Source organism: Furipterus horrens, unplaced genomic scaffold (assembly GCF_987537825.1).
Source record: "Furipterus horrens unplaced genomic scaffold, mFurHor1.1.pri manual_scaffold_3, whole genome shotgun sequence".
NCBI lineage: Eukaryota > Metazoa > Chordata > Mammalia > Chiroptera > Furipteridae > Furipterus > Furipterus horrens.
In genome coordinates this window covers 129,218,148-129,241,059 of record NW_028327173.1, presented here as the reverse complement: position 1 = coordinate 129,241,059, position 22,912 = coordinate 129,218,148, and the positions used below count along the sequence as shown (strand labels likewise).

The following is a 22,912-nucleotide window of genomic DNA, read 5'->3' as shown; positions in this document are numbered from 1 at the left end:
TTGATTTTAGAAGACTTTCTATTTAAGAGTCAAATCACAGCTGAGTCTTTACAAAGTTAAAAAGCTGACATTCTTCCTTTTTTCTTTCCATTAAAAGTAAGTATTTAGATTGGATTAGATCTGTTGATTCTGTATGGTAAAGTTATTAGCAAATAATTTTCTCCCCTCTAAGAAGCTGGGGGGAAAAAATCTACAGAAATTTAGTGCCATGATCCAGTAAGTATGATTCATTCACATTTTGGAATGAAGGGAAAAAATCAAAAGACTACAGTTTATGAATTATTCTGACTATACAAAGCTACATCTGGCAAATATCAGAATAAAACCAACAAAGATAATAAGAATGCTAAGAAAATTTGTGAACTATCTTTTCATGTGAAATGATATCTAAGTGTTAATATGATGATCTACATGGATTAATACCATTTGAAGTTTACGATCCATCAATTAAAAATTATTTTTTAAATTTCCTTAATTTTTATTTCTATGGCAGGGATTCAAGGCCAATATTTTCTTATTGAATTCTGTATTCAAGAAGGGAAAGTTTTTATTTATCTACATTCACAAAGAAAGTGTAAGAAGAAAAAAATCCATTTCCTAATTCATTCCTGAGATATTTTATTGGAAACTTTCTTTTTATCTAAGTACACAGGTAACCTTAAGACACAATTGTTTATAAAAACATTTAATAGGAGAAACACTCTAAAGGTTTAATTAATGGAGACTAGGTTAACTCAACAAAATGCATATTATGTAACTACTAAAATTATGTTTTATTTAAGATGACTATAAAACTAAGTAAAAAAAAAAATGCGTTAAAACTAATATGATAGTCCTGGATGGGTAGCTCAATTGGTTAGAGCATTGTCATGATTAAACAAAGCTGCAGGTTCAATCCCTGGTCAGGGCATCTACAAGAATCAATGGGTGAATGCATAAATAATTGGAACAACAAATCAATGTTTCTCTTTCCCTCCCCCTCCCTCTCAAATAAATTTTTAAAAAATAATATATTCTTATAGAAAAAATTAAAAAGGAGGTTTACATAGAAACAAACTTAGAAAAGTTGGAAGGACATATACCATGCCAAATACTAATGTCTAAGTGGCAGAACTGCCAGGTGATTTTGACTTCTTTTTCTTTTTTTAAACCTTCACCCAAGGACATGCGCATTGATTTTAGAAGGGGGAGGAGACAAAGAGACAGAGGAAGAGAAACATCAATGTATGAGAAAGAAACATTGGTCAGTTGCTTCTTGCACGTGCCTCAACTGGGGACTGACCTGCAACCCAGGCATGTGCCTTGACAGCTAATGGAACCCGTGACTTTTGAGTTTACGGACGATGCTCCAACCAATTGAGCCACACCAGCCAGTGCTCTTTGTTTCTAAGTACTTCTTACAATGTCTGAATAACAACAAGCATGTGTTATCTTTATGATTATAATAGGCAAAGTCTACTCACTTTTTTAAAAAGCAGATACAAAGTCAAAATTAAAGAGAGCTGGCTGTATAATATTATATACATCTGGATAATAAAATCATATTGAGACATGAGAGCCTCCAGGCATGGCTCCTAGGTCCCCCAGCTTCTGATTTAATCACAGTGGTTCTTGTTTTCCCATTTAATATTCTAGGTTCTCCAATGTTCTGTTTGACAACAGGGCAGCCTGTGTGTTTTTTTAAACTGAAAACATTATACAGAGGAATATTTATTGATATAAAATGATGTCTGTTTTCTATAAGTTAGCTAAGTAGGATGATAACAGAACTTTATATATTATGATCCTAAAAAGGAAATTAATTAAATTTAAAATGTATGAGGATTTAAAATTTTAAGTTAGTTCATCTGTTTCTAGTATTTCTTAAACAGGTATGTTTTTAAAATAAAAAACATTTTTTAGAAAACTTTAAAACCTTCAACTAAAAGAGACCTTAAGCTGATGTACACCTTATTTCTAAACTTCAAAAAGCCATAGATCTAATTATATTCTATCAAGAAAAAAGGGGGTATTTTAAATTAAAAGCAACATTATCTAACATTTTCTAAAGAAGCCTGTGACGTTTATGAATAACACATAAAATAACTAATGTAATATTGTTGAACTACTTCATTTCCTTAAAAAAGACTTAACCCCTATAATTCTAATGCCATTGTGTCTATATTAAAATAGTTAATCATGCAAAAGTACTTTTATACTCAACATGCATGAAATACATAGGTAAGTGATGTTAGAGCTGAAGACAGCCCCTGCCCAGCACTAAATGTTTTAGAATACAATAAGCAGTTCACCATAGTCTGAAACTTCTTAAAAGAATAGGTTTTTTTATTCACATGCAGTAACATACATTAACATGAAGTTATAAAAGAAAATTACCTAACCAATAAATCCCCCAAACTGCACTTCTTAGCTTCCACAATAAACGATCAAAAAACGCTTTACTGAAGGAGACTTAACACCATTTTTCACTCCAACTGTCATTTTATAAACTAATTTCTCCCATGAAAAGGAATATAAAAGAAGGTCTATATGGTTTCTGCCTTTGTCATCCACTGTTTTCTCCTTGACAGTGAAAAAAGACTAACAGGAATAAACGACCAGTTCAAAATAAAGTTTTTCAAAAATAAGTTTCAAGTTTCTCCATTTAACAGCCATAAATCTGAATATATTTTTCATGTGGCTTTTTGAAATTTGATTCACAAAATGAAAATGAACTACTTCTTTGAGAGGTGCTATAGCTAAATTTATACTTTTACAGTACATTAGTCAGGACACACATATTGGAAAATACATCAAGGCAACAAAAGACTCTTCAGCTATTAACCAAAAAAATTTTACTGCTGCCACTCCCCACCCCTCTGGTCTTCCTTTACCAGGGTAGCCAAGAAAATACTACCCAGGCAAGATATTTTTTTTTCGGTGGGTGGGTGGGGCTGCTGTTATTGTGATCACATTAAGGCCAAAAAGCAAAAATTATGGAAAAGGCTTTCCTATTCACTGTATTTCAGGATACCCAAACTAAGAAATGTAGCCTAGCTACAAGTTGGTTATACCTATAATCTCTATGTAACATAGAAATTTATACTTTCTCCTTTTTAAACAAACTTCTATTATTTTTAATTCCAAGGCCATTATTTCTTACCACTTGGTGAATTTTTTAAAGCTTACCAAAAAAAATCCTTGAAACCTTTTCTTTATCCTTATCTACATATTTAAAATGATTTTTCACTTGGTCCATAATACATCCTAAATTATATTCAAATAAATTTCAATCATACAACAAAGTTTAAAGTTAGTTGTCCCCTTTATGAAACAAGAGAGAGCACGCACGCGCATGCTCGCACGTACACACACACACACACACACACACACACAACCAGAACTGAATTTTTTTCTCAAAGATTGGCATACAAAAATTATAAGAGAATCTGCACTTACTCTTCACCCCTTTCTTCCCCTTTCGTTCCTTCTTGTACTGTTCCTTCAGTTTACTTATTAGTCCCTGGTCTACATCCCAAACCTCAGTAGTTGGGGAGAGGTCATCTTTATCTACATTCAGCATATTATTAAAAGAAAAAAAAATCAGCAGTTGGTAATACAAGCTGTTGGTAGAAAACTCTTATAGCTTTACATAATTGTAATAAAATTGCACTAAAAGCATATATTCAAAATACTTTAAAGGTGCAGTCTCAGTTTTGGTATTCACAACTCAAACTCTAAATGCTTATCTCATAAATTTCTAGACATTTGATACTAATAACAGTCAAATGGTGCTTCATTTCTATGAATTACAAATTTGAAGGTTATTCTTTTAATAACTGATATTCTTTTAATGGACTGACATTAGAAATCTGATGTTACAAAAAAAGATCACTGCATCTTTATAAAAACGTTAGTAAAAATTATTCAGCCAGCATTATAAAAGCAAATGAATGAATTACATGCAAGCTACTCAAAAGTGCAAGTTGGAAAGGTCAGTGCCATTTTATTGATGAAAAAATTCATGCATTTTCTGCCACACTGCTTCTGCATGCACAGGATAACTGTACTAATGGAGAAGCATTCTAGTCCAATAAAGACATACATATAGTTCCAAAATACAGTGTCAAATAACCTCTACAAGGCATTCAGGGATTTGCCACTCTGCCCCACTCCACCCACATGGTTCAATATCTCACCACTTTTTTCACTGCTCTACAACTAAGATTACAAAGTAAAACCCTTCAATTCCACTGAAGAATTTTTTTAGAGTTGATTTATTTTTTTAAAGATAAAAACAGTGACAAGCATGGAAAAGTAAAAATACACATTGCTATGCATTTGCTAAAGATGACATATCACCTATTTTAGCAGAGCATAACAAACCCATATTTAAGTAGATAATCCTACCAGGAAAAAAGTTAACTCTATAGCAAACTAGAGGAAAACAACATAGAAAAGAATAGAAAAATAAGTTTACACTGTATTAGCATTGTTTTAAGTATTGAGAACTGTTCTTCCTCTACTGACTTTTAAAACAGCCATGTTATTAGGAAGTTTAACATGCTGTTACAGAGTTAACAACTGGGAATTCACATAACCCTGTTATGTAATAAAAATTACACTGAAATACATAGGCTAACTCAATCAATAAACTGACAGAATAGTGGGATTTTAGGGAAAACATACTTGTTAAACTTTTAACAACTCATTATATTCTGGTTCACAAGTCTTGTAAACTCCCTAGGCCTTGCAAACTTACCCTATACAGTTAACACATAAAAAAAGCCTTTTTGACTGCTATATATAGTAAACAAAAAATTCTCATATTTGAATGGCACACAGAAATTAAATTATTTACTGTACCTTGACTCTTCCCAACCACAATCATAATATCATCTCTTTTCCCCTTATGGATATATATGTGCTCTTAGGTAATCAGAATGTAAAAAGCTAAATCCAAAGCTTTAAGTGAATCTCCCAACTAGAATTACTTGAAACTATCAATAGGTTGTTCAAAACTGAAATTTATATATAAGATTATTTGTCAAATCTGCAAACTGTAACGTAGTTTTTAATACAGCTATAATACTAATTTAAAAAGAAAATTCACTTTTCATCTATTCTAGTAACTACGCTACATCAGCAACAGGTACCAACTTATTAAATACTTAAGAAAAATATGATCTAAGAGCGTAATCATTTGCCATTATATTAATAAAGCTAACAATTCTTTTTGTAGAAATGTTTCTTTAATTTTATTTTTCAATTACAGTTGACATTCAGTACCATTTTGTATTAGTTTCAGATGTACAGCATAGTTTCGGCAATCATATATTTTACAAAGTGTTTTCCCAGGTATTTCTCATACCCAACTGACACCCCTCACGGTTATTAAATATTACTGACTACACTCCCTATGCTGTGCTTCACACATCCCTTACCACGGCTATTTTGTAACTGCCTATCTGTACTTCTAAATCCCTTCACCTCTTTCACCTAGTTCCCCAAACCCCCCTCCCCTCTGGGGTATATTTTAATGGTAAAATTATATCTGATAGGACAGAAAAATGTAATAGCACAGCTAAACAGTATTTTTAAAGATCTTTGCAGAAAAAAATAAAGCTGTGAATTGTTCTAACAAAAGGTAGCAAAGGGTAGCAGAGTAAAAAGCAAAGGAATAAAAAAGGATAAGCTTAAAAACAAAAAAAGTATTACTTGCAAGATAACTGAAGTCTGGAGAACAAAGGTACACTTAAGCAGTGCAAAGGACAGACTGGTGAATGCATATGTGCACAAACAACATCCTGAAACTTGCCTGGTAAGTAATAGCTGATTTCATATTGCTTATAAGAAATAGTTAAGAGCAAAAGGGAAGAGACACCATAATCTTCTACATATTAATTCTGTTTTTAAAAAATCTACAGGAAAGAAAATACCAAGAAATGAGGTTGAAGCAGTTATGGCAACTTTATTTAAATGAAATCAATAAATATGCACAAAAAATCGACCCATGACAACTCAAAACCAAAAAACATAAAATTCCATTATGACAATCCTAATACCAAAAGCAGAGGAATTATATAAATCTACTTAATGTAGCATAACGTTGTAACTAATGTTATTTTATGCAAATATTCAGTACTCCATCCACTGTATTTAAAAACAAACATTAGCAAGATGGTAAACCCAAGATGGCGGCAGATTACATGGAAACTACACTCACCTTCTCCTAAGACCAAACTGGAATTACAACTGATGGCTCTATAGTTCAGTTGAACACTAGCTGAAGAGAAGCCCTATAACCAAGGATTTACATCAAGACTGGCAGGAAGAACAGAGAAGTGAAAAGGACTGCCTAGTTCCCACAGGCGGCAGCTAAGATTCTAGAAAAATATTTCGGCTGCAAAGGTTTCCCGAGAAGCATGGAGTCTCAACCCCAAGCCTGGCTCCCCAGCCCAGAGCAGCAGAGCTGGGAAGAAGTGCCCACATAACATCTGGCTGTGAAAATTAGTGGAAATTCTGCCCACCAGAGAGACACGAGAGTCCACGAGAGACACAGGGGCCCTCTTAAAGTGCCGACAAACAAAATCTGGTTTGCAGACACCAGTGGAGGGAAGGAGAAGCTGACTTAGTCATGTGAAGAAAGACTGAGGGTTGTGGCTAGGGCACAGGGCTGAAGAAACAGCCACCAGGATATATCTGTGCTGAATCATGCTCCCACATTGAAGATCCCACCCTTCTTGGATGGAGCATGCCCCTTCATTAGGCATCAGCCTGGGAGAATTCAAAAGCCCCACCCTCTAGATTCCACGTCACTCCAAGCTTGCGCCATGCTGAGGAATCAACTGTCTGGGTGGGGAAGCAGAGGACTGGGCACTCAGAGGGTGTCAATGACTTAGTTGTATGGCTTGGCTTGGTGAGGGGGGGGACACTGCTCCCACTTTCCCACGATCCTGATTGGCACCTCACCCTCACCAGGGATCTGCTAGTCCACTTTCTAGGCTCCCAGGAACCCAACCTTCCTGACTCCTGGTGGCTTCACTCTGCCAAGTCTGGGCAGAATCTGGGTCAGACTGAGTTGTATGACTGGAGCAAAGGTCACTTCCCCCATAGCAGATCCACTAGCCCCATCCTCCCAACTCCTAGTGGCCCTGGCATGAAGAGATTGGGCTTCTGGCAGAATCTGGGACAGACTGAGTGGTGTGACTCTAGGACAGGGCCATTTTTTCCTTGCACACCCACCCACTACAGAGTCCTCTCTCCCAATGGCCAAATCTTGGTCTGTCTGGGCCTGATAAAACACTGCTGGCCTCACCCTGACTATACCCTGAGACCCTGGCCCACCGCAAAGATGCACAAGCACCCAGAGGAAAGCAACTAGATCTGGTATCCTCTGGGATATTTACTGAATGGCCTCAAACCCAGCCCTGGCACCAAGTTTGAACCTGAATCAATCTGGTGAACATCACTCCCCCTGTCCCCCACCCCTGCCTGGTGACTCACTAAGAACCTACCTCATGCAACTCAAGTACCACCAGAAGCTCTTTCAGTGATGAACCTAACAGGCAGATGGCAGGTGGAGGCAGATAATGGGGTGTCTTGGGTTTTTAGCTGAACTGCCCCAGGGCTCAGGGCTAATAAAAACCAGACTTGGTAAGCAGCTTAGTCATTTTCGTGGACACCCAGGCCCAGCAGGGCAGCCACAAACTGTAGGTCGTTTTGTAGCTCCAAACAGATTGTCACAAGGAGCACCTGACATCGCCCTGCACCACAGTCCCTCCCTAGGAGGTCCCAGAACCACCACAATCAATGGCCAGCTTCAGACTTCAGAGAAGGATCCAATTAGCATCACAAGCAGCAACTCCAAAAAGAGATCTCAGCAGACAGCAGACCATGATAAGGTGAATTCTGCTTCATGTGGTTAGCACCTCCACAGCAGCTCCTATGGTGTGGTCAGGGTTGATTCTCACAGTCAACCAGCCTGAGCGTCAACCCCATGCATAAAAGGGCCGACAGCAATAAAGACTCAATTACAATGAGAGGGCCCACACAACCTATACAAGGGACATCCCTGAATAGACAGATTACAACTAATAAAACTGAAGCTATAGACAGAAAATTCCCAATAAACAAAAGGCCTGGACCAATGACTTCACAAAGTAAACTGTACCAAACATTCAAAGAAGTAATGCCTCTCCTTCTCAAACTATTCCAAAAAATTTAAGGGGAGGTAAGACTCCCAAGCTCATTCTATGAGGCCAGAGTTATCCTAATTCCAAAACCAGATAAAGATGCAACAAAAGAAAATTATAGGCTAACAATTATAGGCTAACATCCTTGACGAACATAGGTGCGAAAATCCCCAACAAAATATTAGCAAACTGAATACAGCAATACATCAAAAAGATCATACACCATGATCAAGTGGGATTTATTCCAGGAATGCAAGATTGGTACAACATTTGCAAATCAATGTGATACACTACATAAACAAAATGAAAGATAAAAATGCAGAAATCAATAAATGCAGAAAAAGCATCTGAAAAATGCATCACCCATTTATGATAAAAACTCTGTCAAGTGGGAGTAGAAGTAACATACCTCAATATTAAAAGGTCATATATGACAAACCCAAAGCCAATACATCATACTCAATGGGCAAAAATTAAGTGTTTCCCTTAAGATGGGAACAAGACAAGGATGTGCACTTTTACAACTCTTATTCAACATAGTACTGGAGGTCCTAGCCATAGCAATCAGACAGAAGAAGAAATAAAACGCAGCCAAATCGAAAGGGAAGAGGTAAAACTGTCATTATTTGCACATGACATGACATTATATATAAAGAACCCTAAAGTTTCCACAAAAAAACTACTAGAACTGATAAATGAACTCAGTAAGTAGCAGGATACAAAGTATCTAATATTTAATATCCAGAAATCAGTTGCAGTTTTATATACTAATAATGAACTATTAGAAAGAGAAACGAAGAAAACAACCCCATTAACAACTGCATAAAAATAAAACACCTAGAAATAAATTTAACCAAGGATGTAAAAGACCTGTACTCAGAAAATTATAAGACACGAGGGAAAAAAAATGAAAAAGATAAAAATAACTGGAAGCATAAACCATGTTCAAGGACAGGAAAAATTAACATCATTAAAATGTCCATACTACCCAAAGCAATCTATATTCAATGATATTCTTATCAAGACACCGATGATGTATTTCACATAAAATAAATATTCCAAAAATTTACATGGAATCACACACACACACGCCCAAATAGCCACAGCAATCTTGACTAAGAAGAACAAAGTTGGAGAAATCACACTACTTGATTATTATACTATATACTACAAGGCCATAATAATCAAACAGCATGGTAATGGCATAAAAACAGACATATATAGACCAATGGAATAGGGAGCTCAGAAATAACCCCTTTATGGAGAACTAATAATTATCACAGGAGGCAAGAACATACAATGAAATAAAGACAACTTATTCAATAAATGATGTTGGGAAATTGGAGAGAATTGCAAAACATTAAAACTAGACACTTTCTTACACTATATACAAGAATATATTCAAATATATTAAAGGCTTAAATTTTAGACTCAAAACCATACAAATCCTAGAAGAAAACACAGGTAGTAAAGTTTCAGACATTTCTTGTAGCAATATTTTTTCTGATATATTGTCTCAGGCAAGGGAAACAAACAAACAAAATGGGATTATATCAAATTAAAAAGTATTTGCACAGCAAAGGAAACCATCAACAAAATGAAAAGACAACCCACTGAATGGGAGAACATGTTTGCCAATGATACATCAGATAAGGAGTTGATATCCAAAGTATAAAGAACTTACATAACACAACATCAAAAACAAACAAACAATCCAGTTAAAAAAAATGGGCAAAGGACCCAAATGGACATTTCTCCAAAGAGGACTTACAGATGGCCAACAGACATATGAAAGATGCTCAACATCACTAATCATCAGAGAAATGCAAACTAAAACCACAATGAGATATCACCTCACACCCGTCAGAATGGCTATCATCAATAAATCAACAAATGTTGGTGAAGATGTGGGAAAAAATGAACCTTTTGCACTGTTGGTGGGAATGCAAATTCGTGCAGCCACTGTGGAAAGCAGCAGGGAGTTACCTCAAAAAATTAAAAATGGAACTGCCTTATTATCTACCACCATTCTACTTCCAGGAATATATTCAAAGAAACTAACACACTGATTCAAAAGAATTGCCCTGACCAGTATGGCTCAGTTGGTGGATGTCATACTACAAAGCTAAAGGTCACTGGTTCAATTCCCAATCAGGGAACATGCCTAGGTTGTATGATTGATCCCGGTCGGGCTGCGTAGAAGAGGCAGCCAATCAATGTTTCTCTCTCACATCAATGTCTGCCTCCCTCTCTTCCTCTCTAAAAAACAAAACAAAACAAAACAAAACACATCCCTATGTTCTATGTTCATTGCAGCATCATTTACAATAGCCAAGATTTGGAAGAAGCCCAACTGCCCATCAGTAGATAAAAAAAGCTGTGGTACATTTATACAACAGAATATTACTGGGCCATACATGGACCCGGAGAGTATAATGCTAAATGAAGTAAGTCAGAGAAAGACAAGTACTAAATGATTTCATTTGTATGTGGAATCTCATGAACAAAATAACAAAAAAGAAACACTCATAGATACACATTACAGACTGGCAAATGTCAGAGGGGAGGAGTTTGGGGGGCTGGGTGAAAGGATAAAGGAATTTAGAAAAAATTCTCAAAGACACAAATAACAGTATGGTGATTATCAGAGGGAAAGGGGGTTGGGGTAGGTAGAAGAGGGAGAATATACAGTAATGGAGAGAGATCTGATATGAGGTGGTGCACACACAATATACTGATGATGTATCGCAAATTGTACACCCAAAACCAATGTCACCCCAATAAATTCAAATAAATAAATAAACAGATAGATAGATAGATACAAACATTAGGTACTAACTGCATTTTATAGTACTATAAATTTCCATAGATCACAGTTTCAAAGTGTAGAAGTTAACTAAACATCATTAAAATGTCTAGTTTTCATTAAAGAAATGGCAAAATTAAAAATGCTAATATTTTTTATTGTTTGAAGAACTAAAAACTACTAAAATTGAACTCAGACTACCTAACATAGATGACAGAAGAAAAGCAGAATTTAAAAGCTTTCTAAAAAGCAATGGTTCACAGGATAAGAGGGTTCAAAACTAGAGTTATCTGAGCAGACTGACAGTATACAAAATAACATAAATACGGACAGGCAATTTGTTTTTAAAAATAATCTGTGTCTTTTACTCAGTAACTTAAACCTGAAAACCATCATCTTCCCTTTTATAAGTAAATTCAAACTTTAAGTAAATAAATTAAATATAAAGGAGTGGTTGTATATTCATCATCTTTGTTTTGAAAAACTGAATATGACACTTGAATAGAATAAATTCAGAAACACTGCAGAGACCCTATGACAGTTTTTAGTTCTTAAGGAAAGAAACTTCTTGACCCATTTTGTTCCTCAACAAGGCCTTTTCCTTATTAAGAACTTAAAATGCTTTAAAGATGTTTCAGTCTCTTCTGGATGGAAGAGATGGTCATTACTTCCATTTACAGAAAGAGATTCAGGTCTCTCTCAAATATGATTAGTAAAAGTAAATAACGTATTGATAGCTGTCATTCACTAACTAGATCCTCTCTTGATTGTCTGCTCTACATTCATGTCCTTAGAGAGAAGGACCAATCAATTGTACATGGTACATTTATTAAAGAAACATGCCATTTTATTAAATTAAATTACTGACATTTTTGTATATTCTTTTGATTGGCAGTTAAACTTCCAGAAATATCTATCTATCCATCCATCCATCCTCACTCAAGGATATGTTGACTGATTTTTAGATAAGAGGGTTGGCCTCCCATACATGTCCTGATGGGGAATCAAACCCACAACCTTTTTGGTGTATGGGATGACACTCCAACCAAGTGAGCCACTTGACCAGGGGTCATTTTTTTAAATGAAGATAATCTAAATGTACATCAAGAGAGGCCTGATTAAATAATAAAGGAATATACTGACAGATTATGCAGCTATTAAAAAATGATACTGCAGAAGAACAGTATGTTAAGTGAGAAGTGTGTGTCACAGAGCAGCACACAGCAAAATTTTTGTTAAATAAATACACATATATTTATATAAAAATGTTAACCATGGTTTTCTCTACATAGTAACATTATAGGTGACTTTTTATTTTCTTCTTCACATATAGTTGTGGTTTCTAAACCTCCATAAATTAAAAAGTAATTATATACATTTATATAATTATAAAATATACCAGAAAAACACAGTTTAGAAATTATTGAAAAAAAAATTAAGGTATTTACAACATTGAATGCATTGAACAGAGAAGCTAAAAGAAAACTCAGATACTTTTACTGTTTACCCTGAGCAAAGCTATTTCTTAAAAAGAGTAAACTTCTAGAATACAGGCCTTTTCAAATAAATCCAAAAATCTATATTCAAATCTAGAAGGTAATTGGGGAGTTTCTTCATATTTTTAATTAATATACCTCTTGTTTTTCCACTTAGGAGAGAAGTGAAGGTCTGAAAACAATACTTGATGATTACAAATAATGAGAAAGCTGGTAACAAAATTCAGATCTTTTAAGTATTCGATTTGTATCAGGATAATCAATAAATCTACTAAGTTTTGTCTCTCCTGCTATCAGCAATATTTTCCAGTTTCAATAAGTAAATAAGGCATTTAAAAAATCAAAGTGTGTTTCCTGTCAAGAACCTAGTGTTTAAAAATCCAGTAATAATTCCTTTCTAATAACAAAGAAAGTTTGATTTTCATATGAAGTATGTTAAGACACTTTGTAACCTTGTCTAATAAAGCTCTGTAATGACAATTTGAGTTTTACCTCTCAGATAACATGCTAATGCTAAAAGATGATTGAAAGAATACATCTAATAGGAACAACATATTGGACCTCAGCTATCATCTTAAAATATTTTTTCATTTTTATTTTACTTTCTAACAGGGTTTTTAACCTATATAAACAGAACTGGGTTTTCTGCCTTTTAGTTACAGCTGGATTATTATTAGCATTACATATGTAATAAAGTTTAATACCTTCACTGAGTCATAGTCAATATAGAGCTATTATCCAAAGTTATTAGCTTTATTACTTGCTACCAATAAGTCCAGATAACCCTATCATACTGAAAAAGTTACATCTTCTTAAAACCTAGATACATTACCAAATTAAATAGGAATTTAAAAACTTTTTAAAGTTTTCTTTGAAAAAGCTTTAAAAAAAGATTCTACAAAAAAAGAAGAAACCCTGCTAAAAGAAAAGAAACTGGATTTCTAAATTGACTAAATGTTTCAACTTTAAATCAAGACAAATTAAAAAAATAGAAATCCATCAAAAGCCATAGATGGAAGATTTTAGTCAACCAACCTAAATAAATTGGTGCAAATTATTCAATACCACTTTCTCAGTTTAACTGCCACCATACGTTCAGATATACACATTCCACATATAATATTTAATAATATATCTTTAAGGGCTAAAATTTCTCCCATACCCATAATTCTTTATCATCTTACCCCATTCTGTGCCATCCCCTGAACTCCTTGCTTCTCCAGCTCCTTCACCATCTTCAGCAGTCACTAAAAAATCAAATTCTTTCAGTGCTTCCTCAGTATCAGGATCATCAGTCAGGTCAGCAGCTAAACCTTCATTACCTATCTGTAAATGAAACATAGGTCAAGAATTACTTTTATCTTAAACTTTAAAGGGGTTATGTTTTCACACAATTATCTTTGCATGTGTACTTCCATTTTTTACTTACTTAGGTACAAAAGTTTAGATACTGCACATAGTTCACCAATCCCAAATTACACCCTAGGTAATGGTTTTCAACGGTGCTGTGTGAAGACACTTGTAAAATATGATGTAAGTAATGTGGTAGTAAGAATGATTAAAATGCAATGCTCAAGAACAGTTAACCTTGTTAACTGTAATATATTCACAGTTACTCTTTTAAAGACCCATTCACTCACATTGATGTTATGTTAAATTGCAAATGTAGTCCATAACTTACAGAGATATGACACTGCCAATAAGGATATTAACTAATGTTGAGTCAATAGCTGCGGTAATTATAATAGGACTTTACCCCTCCAGAACAAAAAAAAAGTGGGGAGGACAAAATGTCTATTCGCCCATGTTACACATATTGAATATGTTACAAGTATGAAATGTGGCAAAAAAGTTAAAAACAGCTTTTATTGATTGGATGCTTTTGCGGAGCACCGGCATTTTCCCTACATCACTACAACTGAACCTATCCACTTTTTTAACATACTTGAAATACTGTACACTACTATGATAATTCACACAAATGGATCACCCAAAAAGACTTTTGCTCCTAGCGCTACCCCACATCACCACTAAAACAGATAAACCTGTTTCCTAGGTTATGAGCAAAAGTAAATTATTGATTCTTACCAAAGAACGAGAATGCAAACATATGCATTTATACCAGGGTGGCAGTATCCCCACTGAAGCTTCAGTTAATATACCACCTATTTACTGTAAATAGAGAAAGGCTACAGTACTAGTGATTTTTAATTGTGGCAGGAGTGAACAGTGAGCTGCTTTTATTAAAAAATGTTTCAAACCACTAGACTAGTCTTTATAATAACAAACCGTGTCTTACCATTTAGTGACTAATACAGCAAATAATAATTTCTACTGTATGCAATTCAGTAAGAAATGATATCTAAAACTTTCAAGTGACAAAATATTTAATGATCACTCCTAAGTTAACCTAAGACATCTCAGAATTTCTATTGGAAATATGAGTATATATTTTTTAGCTAATAATAATAGAAAATCGAGTTCCTACTTTGTGTTTATTCATCCGATGTTTGTCTTTTCCTTCTGGAATGCCTTCAATCATGTCATTTTCTTCTTCTTCATCACTGTCATCAGCATTTTCTAAGAAATTGAATGTCTCAAGAACATCACCAGAAGGCCTGTAATGGAGAAAAGATGAAACCAAATAATCCAATGGTTATTTCTGATATTTCTTTCTAGTAATATAAAGATTCAAATGATGACCTATTTATAATGTACCACCTAAATATTTTACCCAAGAAAATAATTCTGAAAGATTACTTATGTTCTACAATTAAAGTGACTGTTCTCTGTTGATTTTCTCCAATGTTTATTGTCTAAAATATGTTCAGTAATTACTTCATCAAAATAAAATCCTATAGTATTAGAAACTCAAATGTACTATTATTTCTCAAAATAAAGCTATCATGAGCAATGTAAACTTAGCATTTCCTATAACCCTATACAACCTCTTATAACTTGGCCCAAATGTTTGAGGACTAAAGCGAAAGTTTAATTTATCAGGCTGCCCTGATACAAAGTTATGGTAAACCAGTTTTAGAACCTTCCAATCTATTTCGCAGATTTTCTTACTTAGAAAAATGGGATCCTTAACATACTAAAGAAATACTTCCAAGTCTTTCAAAACCATTCATTTAATAGGTAATAGTGATAATCTATTTTTTATTTACTTACAAGTCATTTTTTAAACTGTAATCTGAATTCCTCCTCTATGTACAAGAAAAGTTTTTCACATAGTTGTTTAAATGTTAAACAACAAAGGCAGTAAAGGAACAGTGGAAATAACAGTTAATACAGACTCTCACAATGAAAGTCTCTGCTTTTCCATTAACTAGTTGCCTGAACTTAGCCAAGTCATTTAAACCTTTTGGCTTCAACTTCTTTAGAGGTAGGGGGGAAAGATGTGGGAGCTCAACTAGATGATTTCAAATGTCCTTATCAACACCAAGAGTGCACGGCAACAAAAAGAATAATAATCTAAAACTTACAGTTTTCTTCCTCCCTGATTGATTTTATTAGTCCAATTCAAATACACAATTCAGACTATTTTTAAATAGCACCTTAGCATGGCATAGGGTTTTAGTGGGCTACTACACTCTGCCTAATCCAGCACACTGTTTAAGAACCTATATAAATATTGAATACAAAAAAGAGATGGTGTTTCCAAAATAGTAAAAACAAACACAAATCTACCACAATAATAAAACACACACTTTTTAGCTCAGCATTTCTAATACGTTTAATATTTGGGGATTAACTGGAAGGCAAAGAAATATTCAACAAAAAATAGAATCTATAAGTAGTATCATCCACAGCTTCTGCAACTTTAAGGAAACTGAAGTATGAAACCAAATTTACCAAAGGCTAACTGATACGAACAACAGTTAAGTCCTTACCCCATCTCATCAACATTATAGCGAAACAACATTGAAGGAAACAATGTTATTTGAGAACATTCTGTAGTAAATTTAAGACATGAAAATTTTGTTTTGAACGTTGATAAATTCTGTCTCTAAAGGTAAGAACTCACATTTTAGGTTTTAAAATTGTATTTGATTATAGCAATACATGTGTCTGGCTTTAAAAGTCAAATACAGCACAATCCCTAAAAGAAAGAATTGATAATTCAGATGTCCCAAAATTAAAAACTTGCTCTTTGAAAGACACTGTTAAGAGAATTTAAAGACAAGTCCACAGATTGAGAGAAAATATTTTAAAGTCACATATTTGATGAAGGACCTGTGTTCAGAATATACAAATAACACTCAAATCTAAACCATAACAAAGCAATAAAAGTGGGGACATTATTCTAATAAACATTATCAAAAAATACACAAATGGCATAAACAGATACTGGACATCGTTGGTCTTTAGAAAAATTAAAGCAACTATGCACTGTGAAGGGCCTAAGACCCTCTACTGGCAGGGTAACAAGCCATTTCTTTTGAGTTGTTTCTTTTTTGTGATCATGATAATAGACTTTGTATGGATCTTTTGGGTTTTTTTCCCCCCATTAATTTTATAGTGCACTTAAGAGGGAGTTCTTTCAATCTGGGGGTGGGGGGATCCTTGGAAATATAGTCTGTAAATATAATCCAGAAATTTTTCTTTTATTACTACCTTAATCTATTCTTTTTTGATCTATTCTTTCTTTCTGAAACTCCTAGTCAGATAATGGCCTCCCAATCTGATTTTGAATTTTCCTAGCTTTTCAGTCTTACTCTCTTCTCACTTTTCTAGGAGAGTCCTTCAACCTCATCTTTCAAGTTGTACACAGAAATTATTTGTATCACACTTTTTAATTTCTATTCTCTTTTAATTAAACCTTTTCAAGTAACATCCTATTTGTTTTGTTTTCTCAATCCTCTCAAAGATTAATTACAGTTTTGTAAGTTGTTCTGCTCTCTGTTTTCTCAGTTTTTTGTACTGTTGTTCTCCAATTTTCATATTAGTCTTTTCTTAAGTGTTCACAGTTAAAAGTGAGGCACTAAAAAAGATAACTGGATGTTCTGTGTACATGAATGAGGCTTGTCAGACAGCTGGCTTTATTTTTCTATGATAAAACAGACACCTAACCATTTCGCTGGCATATCCTAATTGTCAGTTTCAGTAAGTCTCTTCTATTAATCTGAACAATTTCATTATCTTCCCGCCTGGAAGAGCTATAAGGCCAGCTGCCAACATGTCAGGCCAAACAGCTGAAGAAAAGAGGGGAAGGAACACACTCATCAGCTGGAGATTTTCATATAAATCCTGTTCTCAATACAGTAACTGGCCCTACAGTTGCTTGATTTCTTAAGAAATCAGAAATCACTGCTTTTACTTCACCAGAAAATATACCACCATTCTCTGGGATGTGGGGGCAGGGGGGTATTCAATTGGCTGCACAGGATAAAAGGGGGATCTGAGATTTTAACTGCCTCTTATATAAACTTTAAATCAATTCTCTATTCACAGTCCCCTGTAAATCTGACTCCAGATGTACCTCGTACCTCTAATTCCTCAGCTTTTAGAGCTTTATTGGCATTTTGGGACTTGAATTGGCTTGTTCCTTTTCTTCTTATTACTCTTAATTGCATTTATTTTTTAATTTTAATTTTATTTAATCTTTATTGTATCTTTTTCCCATTATTCATTAGTCCCACAAATTTGGCAAGATTTCAAACAGTAAAAGGAGAAAGAGAAGAAGCTACTGGAGGTTCATAGGTAAATCAGACCAATGACTAAGAAGCAAAATAGCTTTTCCCAGTTACGAGATCTAAGACAATTCCCTCCCGCAAGGAATCCTCAAAAAGTAGATACTTCGTGATATGATGCACTTTGCACCCACAGTATCCTCCTACAACACTGGTTCTCAACCTTCCTAATGCCGAGACCATTTAATACAGTTCCTCATGTTGTGGTGACCCCCAGCCATTAAATTATTTTCGTTGCTACTTTGTAACTGTAATTTTGCTACTGTTATGAATCGTAATGTAAATATCTGATATGCAGGATGTATTTTCATTGTTACAAATTGAACATAATTAAAGCATAGTGATTAATCACAAAAACAATATGCAATTATATATGTGTTTTCCGGTGGTCTTAGGCGACCCCTGTGAAAGGGTCGTTCAACCCCCAAAGGGGTCGTGACCCACAGGTTGAAAATTGCTGTCCTACAAGAAACCAGAAACTACAACAGGGGCATTCACTCACCAGAATCTAGTAAACCAGTGATTTTCAATTGGTGTGCCACAAGAATTTTGAAAACATGCAATACCTGACTATTTAGTCAGGGGTACTGGTCTCTTTCCTCTTATAGACTGTCAAACAAAAAAAATAACAGGCAACACAACAGTAGCCATCCCACACGAATGAATCAAAATTATACTTATTTTTTGTCAAATAGGCAAAAAATATATATATTGTGTGTGTGCCACAGAATTTTAGTATTTACATGTGCCATGAGATGAAAAAGGTTGAAAATTGCTGTAGTAAACATTCCTTTAGGTAGGGTTACATTTCAACTGAATATACAATATTTAATCATAAGCAATACTATGTATATGCAAGACACTGTTCTATAGGCTGACACGTCACTCATTTCTTCTTCACATCAAGCCTATCATCACCATTTTACTGGGTTGGCCAAAAACTTCGTTTTTTCTTGTGACAGCTGTCATATCGATGTGGATTAAAAACAAACAATCAATCAAAATTGGTTTCTTTCTTTCCTTCCTTCCTTCCTTTCATTCATTCATTCATTCATTCATTCACTTAGAGAAGGGCAGGAAGGGAGAAACAAAGGGAGAGAAACATGGATGTGTGAGAGATACACTGATCAGGTGCCTCTCTCATGCCCCCAACTGGGTAACTGACCTGCAACCCAGGCTTGTGCCCTGACTGGGAATTGAACCTGTACCGGCAACCTTTGGGTTCGCAGGCTGGCACTCAATCCACTGAGCCACACCAGCCAGGGAAAAATTGGTGAATTTTTGTGTAGCCATTTTTAATATTGAAGATAAAAGAAAATGTGTAACATTTTCAGTGTATTATGCTTTATTATTTCAAGAAAGGTGAAAACACAACTGAAATGCAAAAAAAGACTTGTGCAGTATATAGAGAAGATGCTGTGACTGATCGAACATGTCAAAGTGGTTTCTTGCTGGAGATTTCTCACTAGACGATGCCCCACGGTTGGGTAGCTAGTTGAAGTTGACAGCGATCAAATCAAGACATTAATTGAGAACAATCAACATATTACGGGGGAGACAGCCGACATACTCAAAATGTCCAAATCAATAAAAGTTATTGGTGAAAATAAAAACTCTTTTATTCTATGGAAAAAAAAAATACGGACTTTTTGGCTAACCCAATACAAATGAGGAAACTGAAGCAAAGGTAAAGTATCCTGCCCAAAGCCATAGCTAATAAAGTGGTGAAGTCAGAATTCAAACCCAGTCTGTCTTCAGAATTCATATTCTAAAACCATTAAGCATACTGCCTCTAATAATATAACCTAAAACTGACCACTCCTCTACTGTAAAACATTAAGATTGCTTCTAGTTTTCTACTATTATGAACAAATATATAGTAAACATTTTTTGCTGAAATCTCTATAAAAGTATTAAACCATTTCTTATTTCTAGGGGTTTGCAAAGGCCCTGATACAGCTGAATTATACACACTTCCATCAGTGCATAAGTGTATCATTAAGAAGGAAGTCAGCCTTGATTAAAAACAACTATTATCTAAAACATCTGTGGAGAAATGAATAAATATGATATGTGTGTGTGTGCATACATACATATACATACATACACACACACACACACACACACACTGCCCAGAGCATTATTCAGTCATAAAAACATGGAAATCTTGTCATATGTTATTATGCTAAATGAAATAAGCTACTCACATAAGGACAGATACCGCATAATTCCACTTAATGAGGTATTGAAAGCAGTCACTCATAGGAACAGAAACTTCAATGGTGAAGGAAATAAGAGTTGCTATTCAATGGGTATAAAGTTTTAAGTCATTCAAGATAAGCAAGTACTAGAGATATGCTCTACAACATTGAACTTACAGTTACCATATTTTTCGCTCCATAAGATGCACTCCCCACCCCCAATGGGGGGAAATGTCTGCACCTTACAGAGCAAATATTGTGTCACCGACCGTGATGTGTATTACTTGACCTGTCCGTGGTGGTGACTGCTGTTAGAAGAGAAAGTGGTGGGCCCATGTGAAACCCTGGGGACGCTTAAATGTCCCACTTTACTACCGAATCTCAGGGCATCTGGTCAGTTGCCGTCCACCTCTGCCCGTCACCTGGGACCTGGGAGAGTGCAGAGAGCCACCTGACATTCCCAGCTACAACTGCTGACCTGCCCAATCAACTGAGGCTAATAACGGGTATGAGGCACAACTGCCAACTGTCTTTGACACTGGGTGGGGTCTGTGTCAGTAGAACTGCCTCCAATTACCAATCACCATATCTCAAGCTCTGCCAATCATGAGAGGCAGGTGGGTGGAGCTGAAGTAACATGTTCTCGGCTGACTACTGGCTCCATTTGATGCTACAGCTGTCTCGTCTATCTCCACACTCTTTCCAGTGCACACCAGATTTCTGTGTGAGGAGACCAGCAGTAACTGGGTGCGCAGTCATAAATGCTTAAGTTTGTAGTATATAAAGGAAGTTATGGTGGGGTCACTATTCTAGTAGTAACACAGGCACTGAGGGGATTAAGGGGTATCACTAGCTCTAACAGGCACTGGGGGTAGTCCGCCAGAACCTGTAACTAGGATAGTGATACTCTCAGTGACTGTTAAAACTAGTGATACCTCTTAACTCCCTCAATGCCTGTTAATAAAGGCCCCCATTAATTCTGACTCCAGTGATGATGAGTTCTTGGGGTTCCCAGAAAACTAGAAAAGTACTTGAACCTTAAATTCTTTCCTTATTTGTTAATGACAGTAATGATGGTTCTTAATACTGCTCTTGCCTGCTGTTCACTTTACATGGTTGAAATACTATTCTGTTATATTTTATTAAATATTTTAGTACACTATTTTGTTGAGAATATTTTTTTCTTGGTTTCTTCCTCTAAACCTAGGGGCGTCTTATAGTGCGAAAAATACGGTAACAATATTACACTATTCACTTGAAAACTTTGTTAAGAGGGGAGAACTCATGTTATATGATTTTTACCACAACAGAGAAAAAAAGCTTATTGAAGTCTTCATCTTGCAAAAGCAAGATGCTTTACAAGGAGAAGATAGAGACTGTTGTGGGTCTTCAATTCATGTTCATATGTGGTATAGTAAACTGCATTACTTTAAAATATTTATAAATCCTGTGAACTACTTTGCTTGGTAATTTTAGTTAAAAATTCAAAATACTTTTTCTTTTCCTCTTATGCTACAAAAAACTATGCTTACTGAAATCCAGAGTAAAAAAAAAACAGCTCTATTAGATGTTAAATTGTTTTTATATTAGAGACTTTATTTCTCAGAAATAAAAAGCCTCGTCCTGGCTACTATAGCTCAGTGGATTGAGCGTCGGCCTGCGAGCCAACTATCGCTGGTTTGATTCCCAGTCAGGGCACATGACTAGGTTGCACATCAGATCCCCAGTTGGGGGCGCAAGTGAGATGCAACCACACAGTGATGTTTCTCTCCCTCTTTCTCCTTTCCCCTCTCTCTAAAAATAAACATAAATAATTTAAAAAGGAAAAAGAAATAAAAAGCCTCAACAAAAGCCTTATGTTAATTTAAAAGCTATAGAACATGTTTTAAATAACTGTATATCAGAAAATATAGCTAAGATATGAAATAATGGTAGTTTATAAACTGTACATATTAATTTCTTAAGCTCTAAATGAACTCAATGAACTCATTGGATTTATTTACCCCCATCTTTTTCTTTTCTTTGTCCTTCCAACTTATATTTTTCAATGTAATATCTAATGGTAAAAAATGAAAAAGAGTTTTACCTTGCATTTATCCAGTCTGTATTAACCAAAAATATAACTGGTAGGCAGTAAACAACAAGTGTTGACAAGAACGTAGAGAAATCAGAACACATAAATTTCTGTTGAGAATGTTAAATAGTTCAACGACTTGGAGTTTAGGAATTCCTCAAAAAGGTAATCATATGACTCAGCAATTCCACTCCTAAGTATATACCCAAAGGAACTGAAGATATGCCCACACTTGTACACCAATGTTCAATGTAGCATTATTCATTATTTCAAAATGTGGAACCAACACACATCCATCAATTGGACAAGGAATGGATGAACAAAAAGTGGTATATACACAGTACAGAATATTGTTTGGCAATAAAAATAAATAAATTACTGACATGTGCTATAACATGTATGACTCTTAAAAATATGCTATATGAAGCCCCTCACAAAATAACTCTTTATATGAACAGTCCAGAA

General features: G+C 35.0%; 1 protein-coding gene across 2 annotated transcripts in view; it reads right to left on the bottom strand.

The window, feature by feature from the left end:
* The window catches only part of STRN3 (striatin 3), a 109,600-nt gene that overhangs the window by 33,748 nt on the left and 52,940 nt on the right, over positions 1–22,912 (bottom strand). Inside the window, exons 6-8 of one of the 2 annotated variants that reach the window (XM_090270167.1) lie at positions 14,965–15,094; positions 13,661–13,802; positions 3,439–3,549 (exon numbers count right to left, since the gene is read on the bottom strand). In XM_090270167.1, the coding sequence (XP_090126293.1) occupies positions 3,439–3,549; positions 13,661–13,802; positions 14,965–15,094 (383 nt within the window). The remainder of the gene's footprint in view (positions 1–3,438; positions 3,550–13,660; positions 13,803–14,964; positions 15,095–22,912) is intronic. The other variant, XM_090270166.1, reaches the window with a different exon arrangement.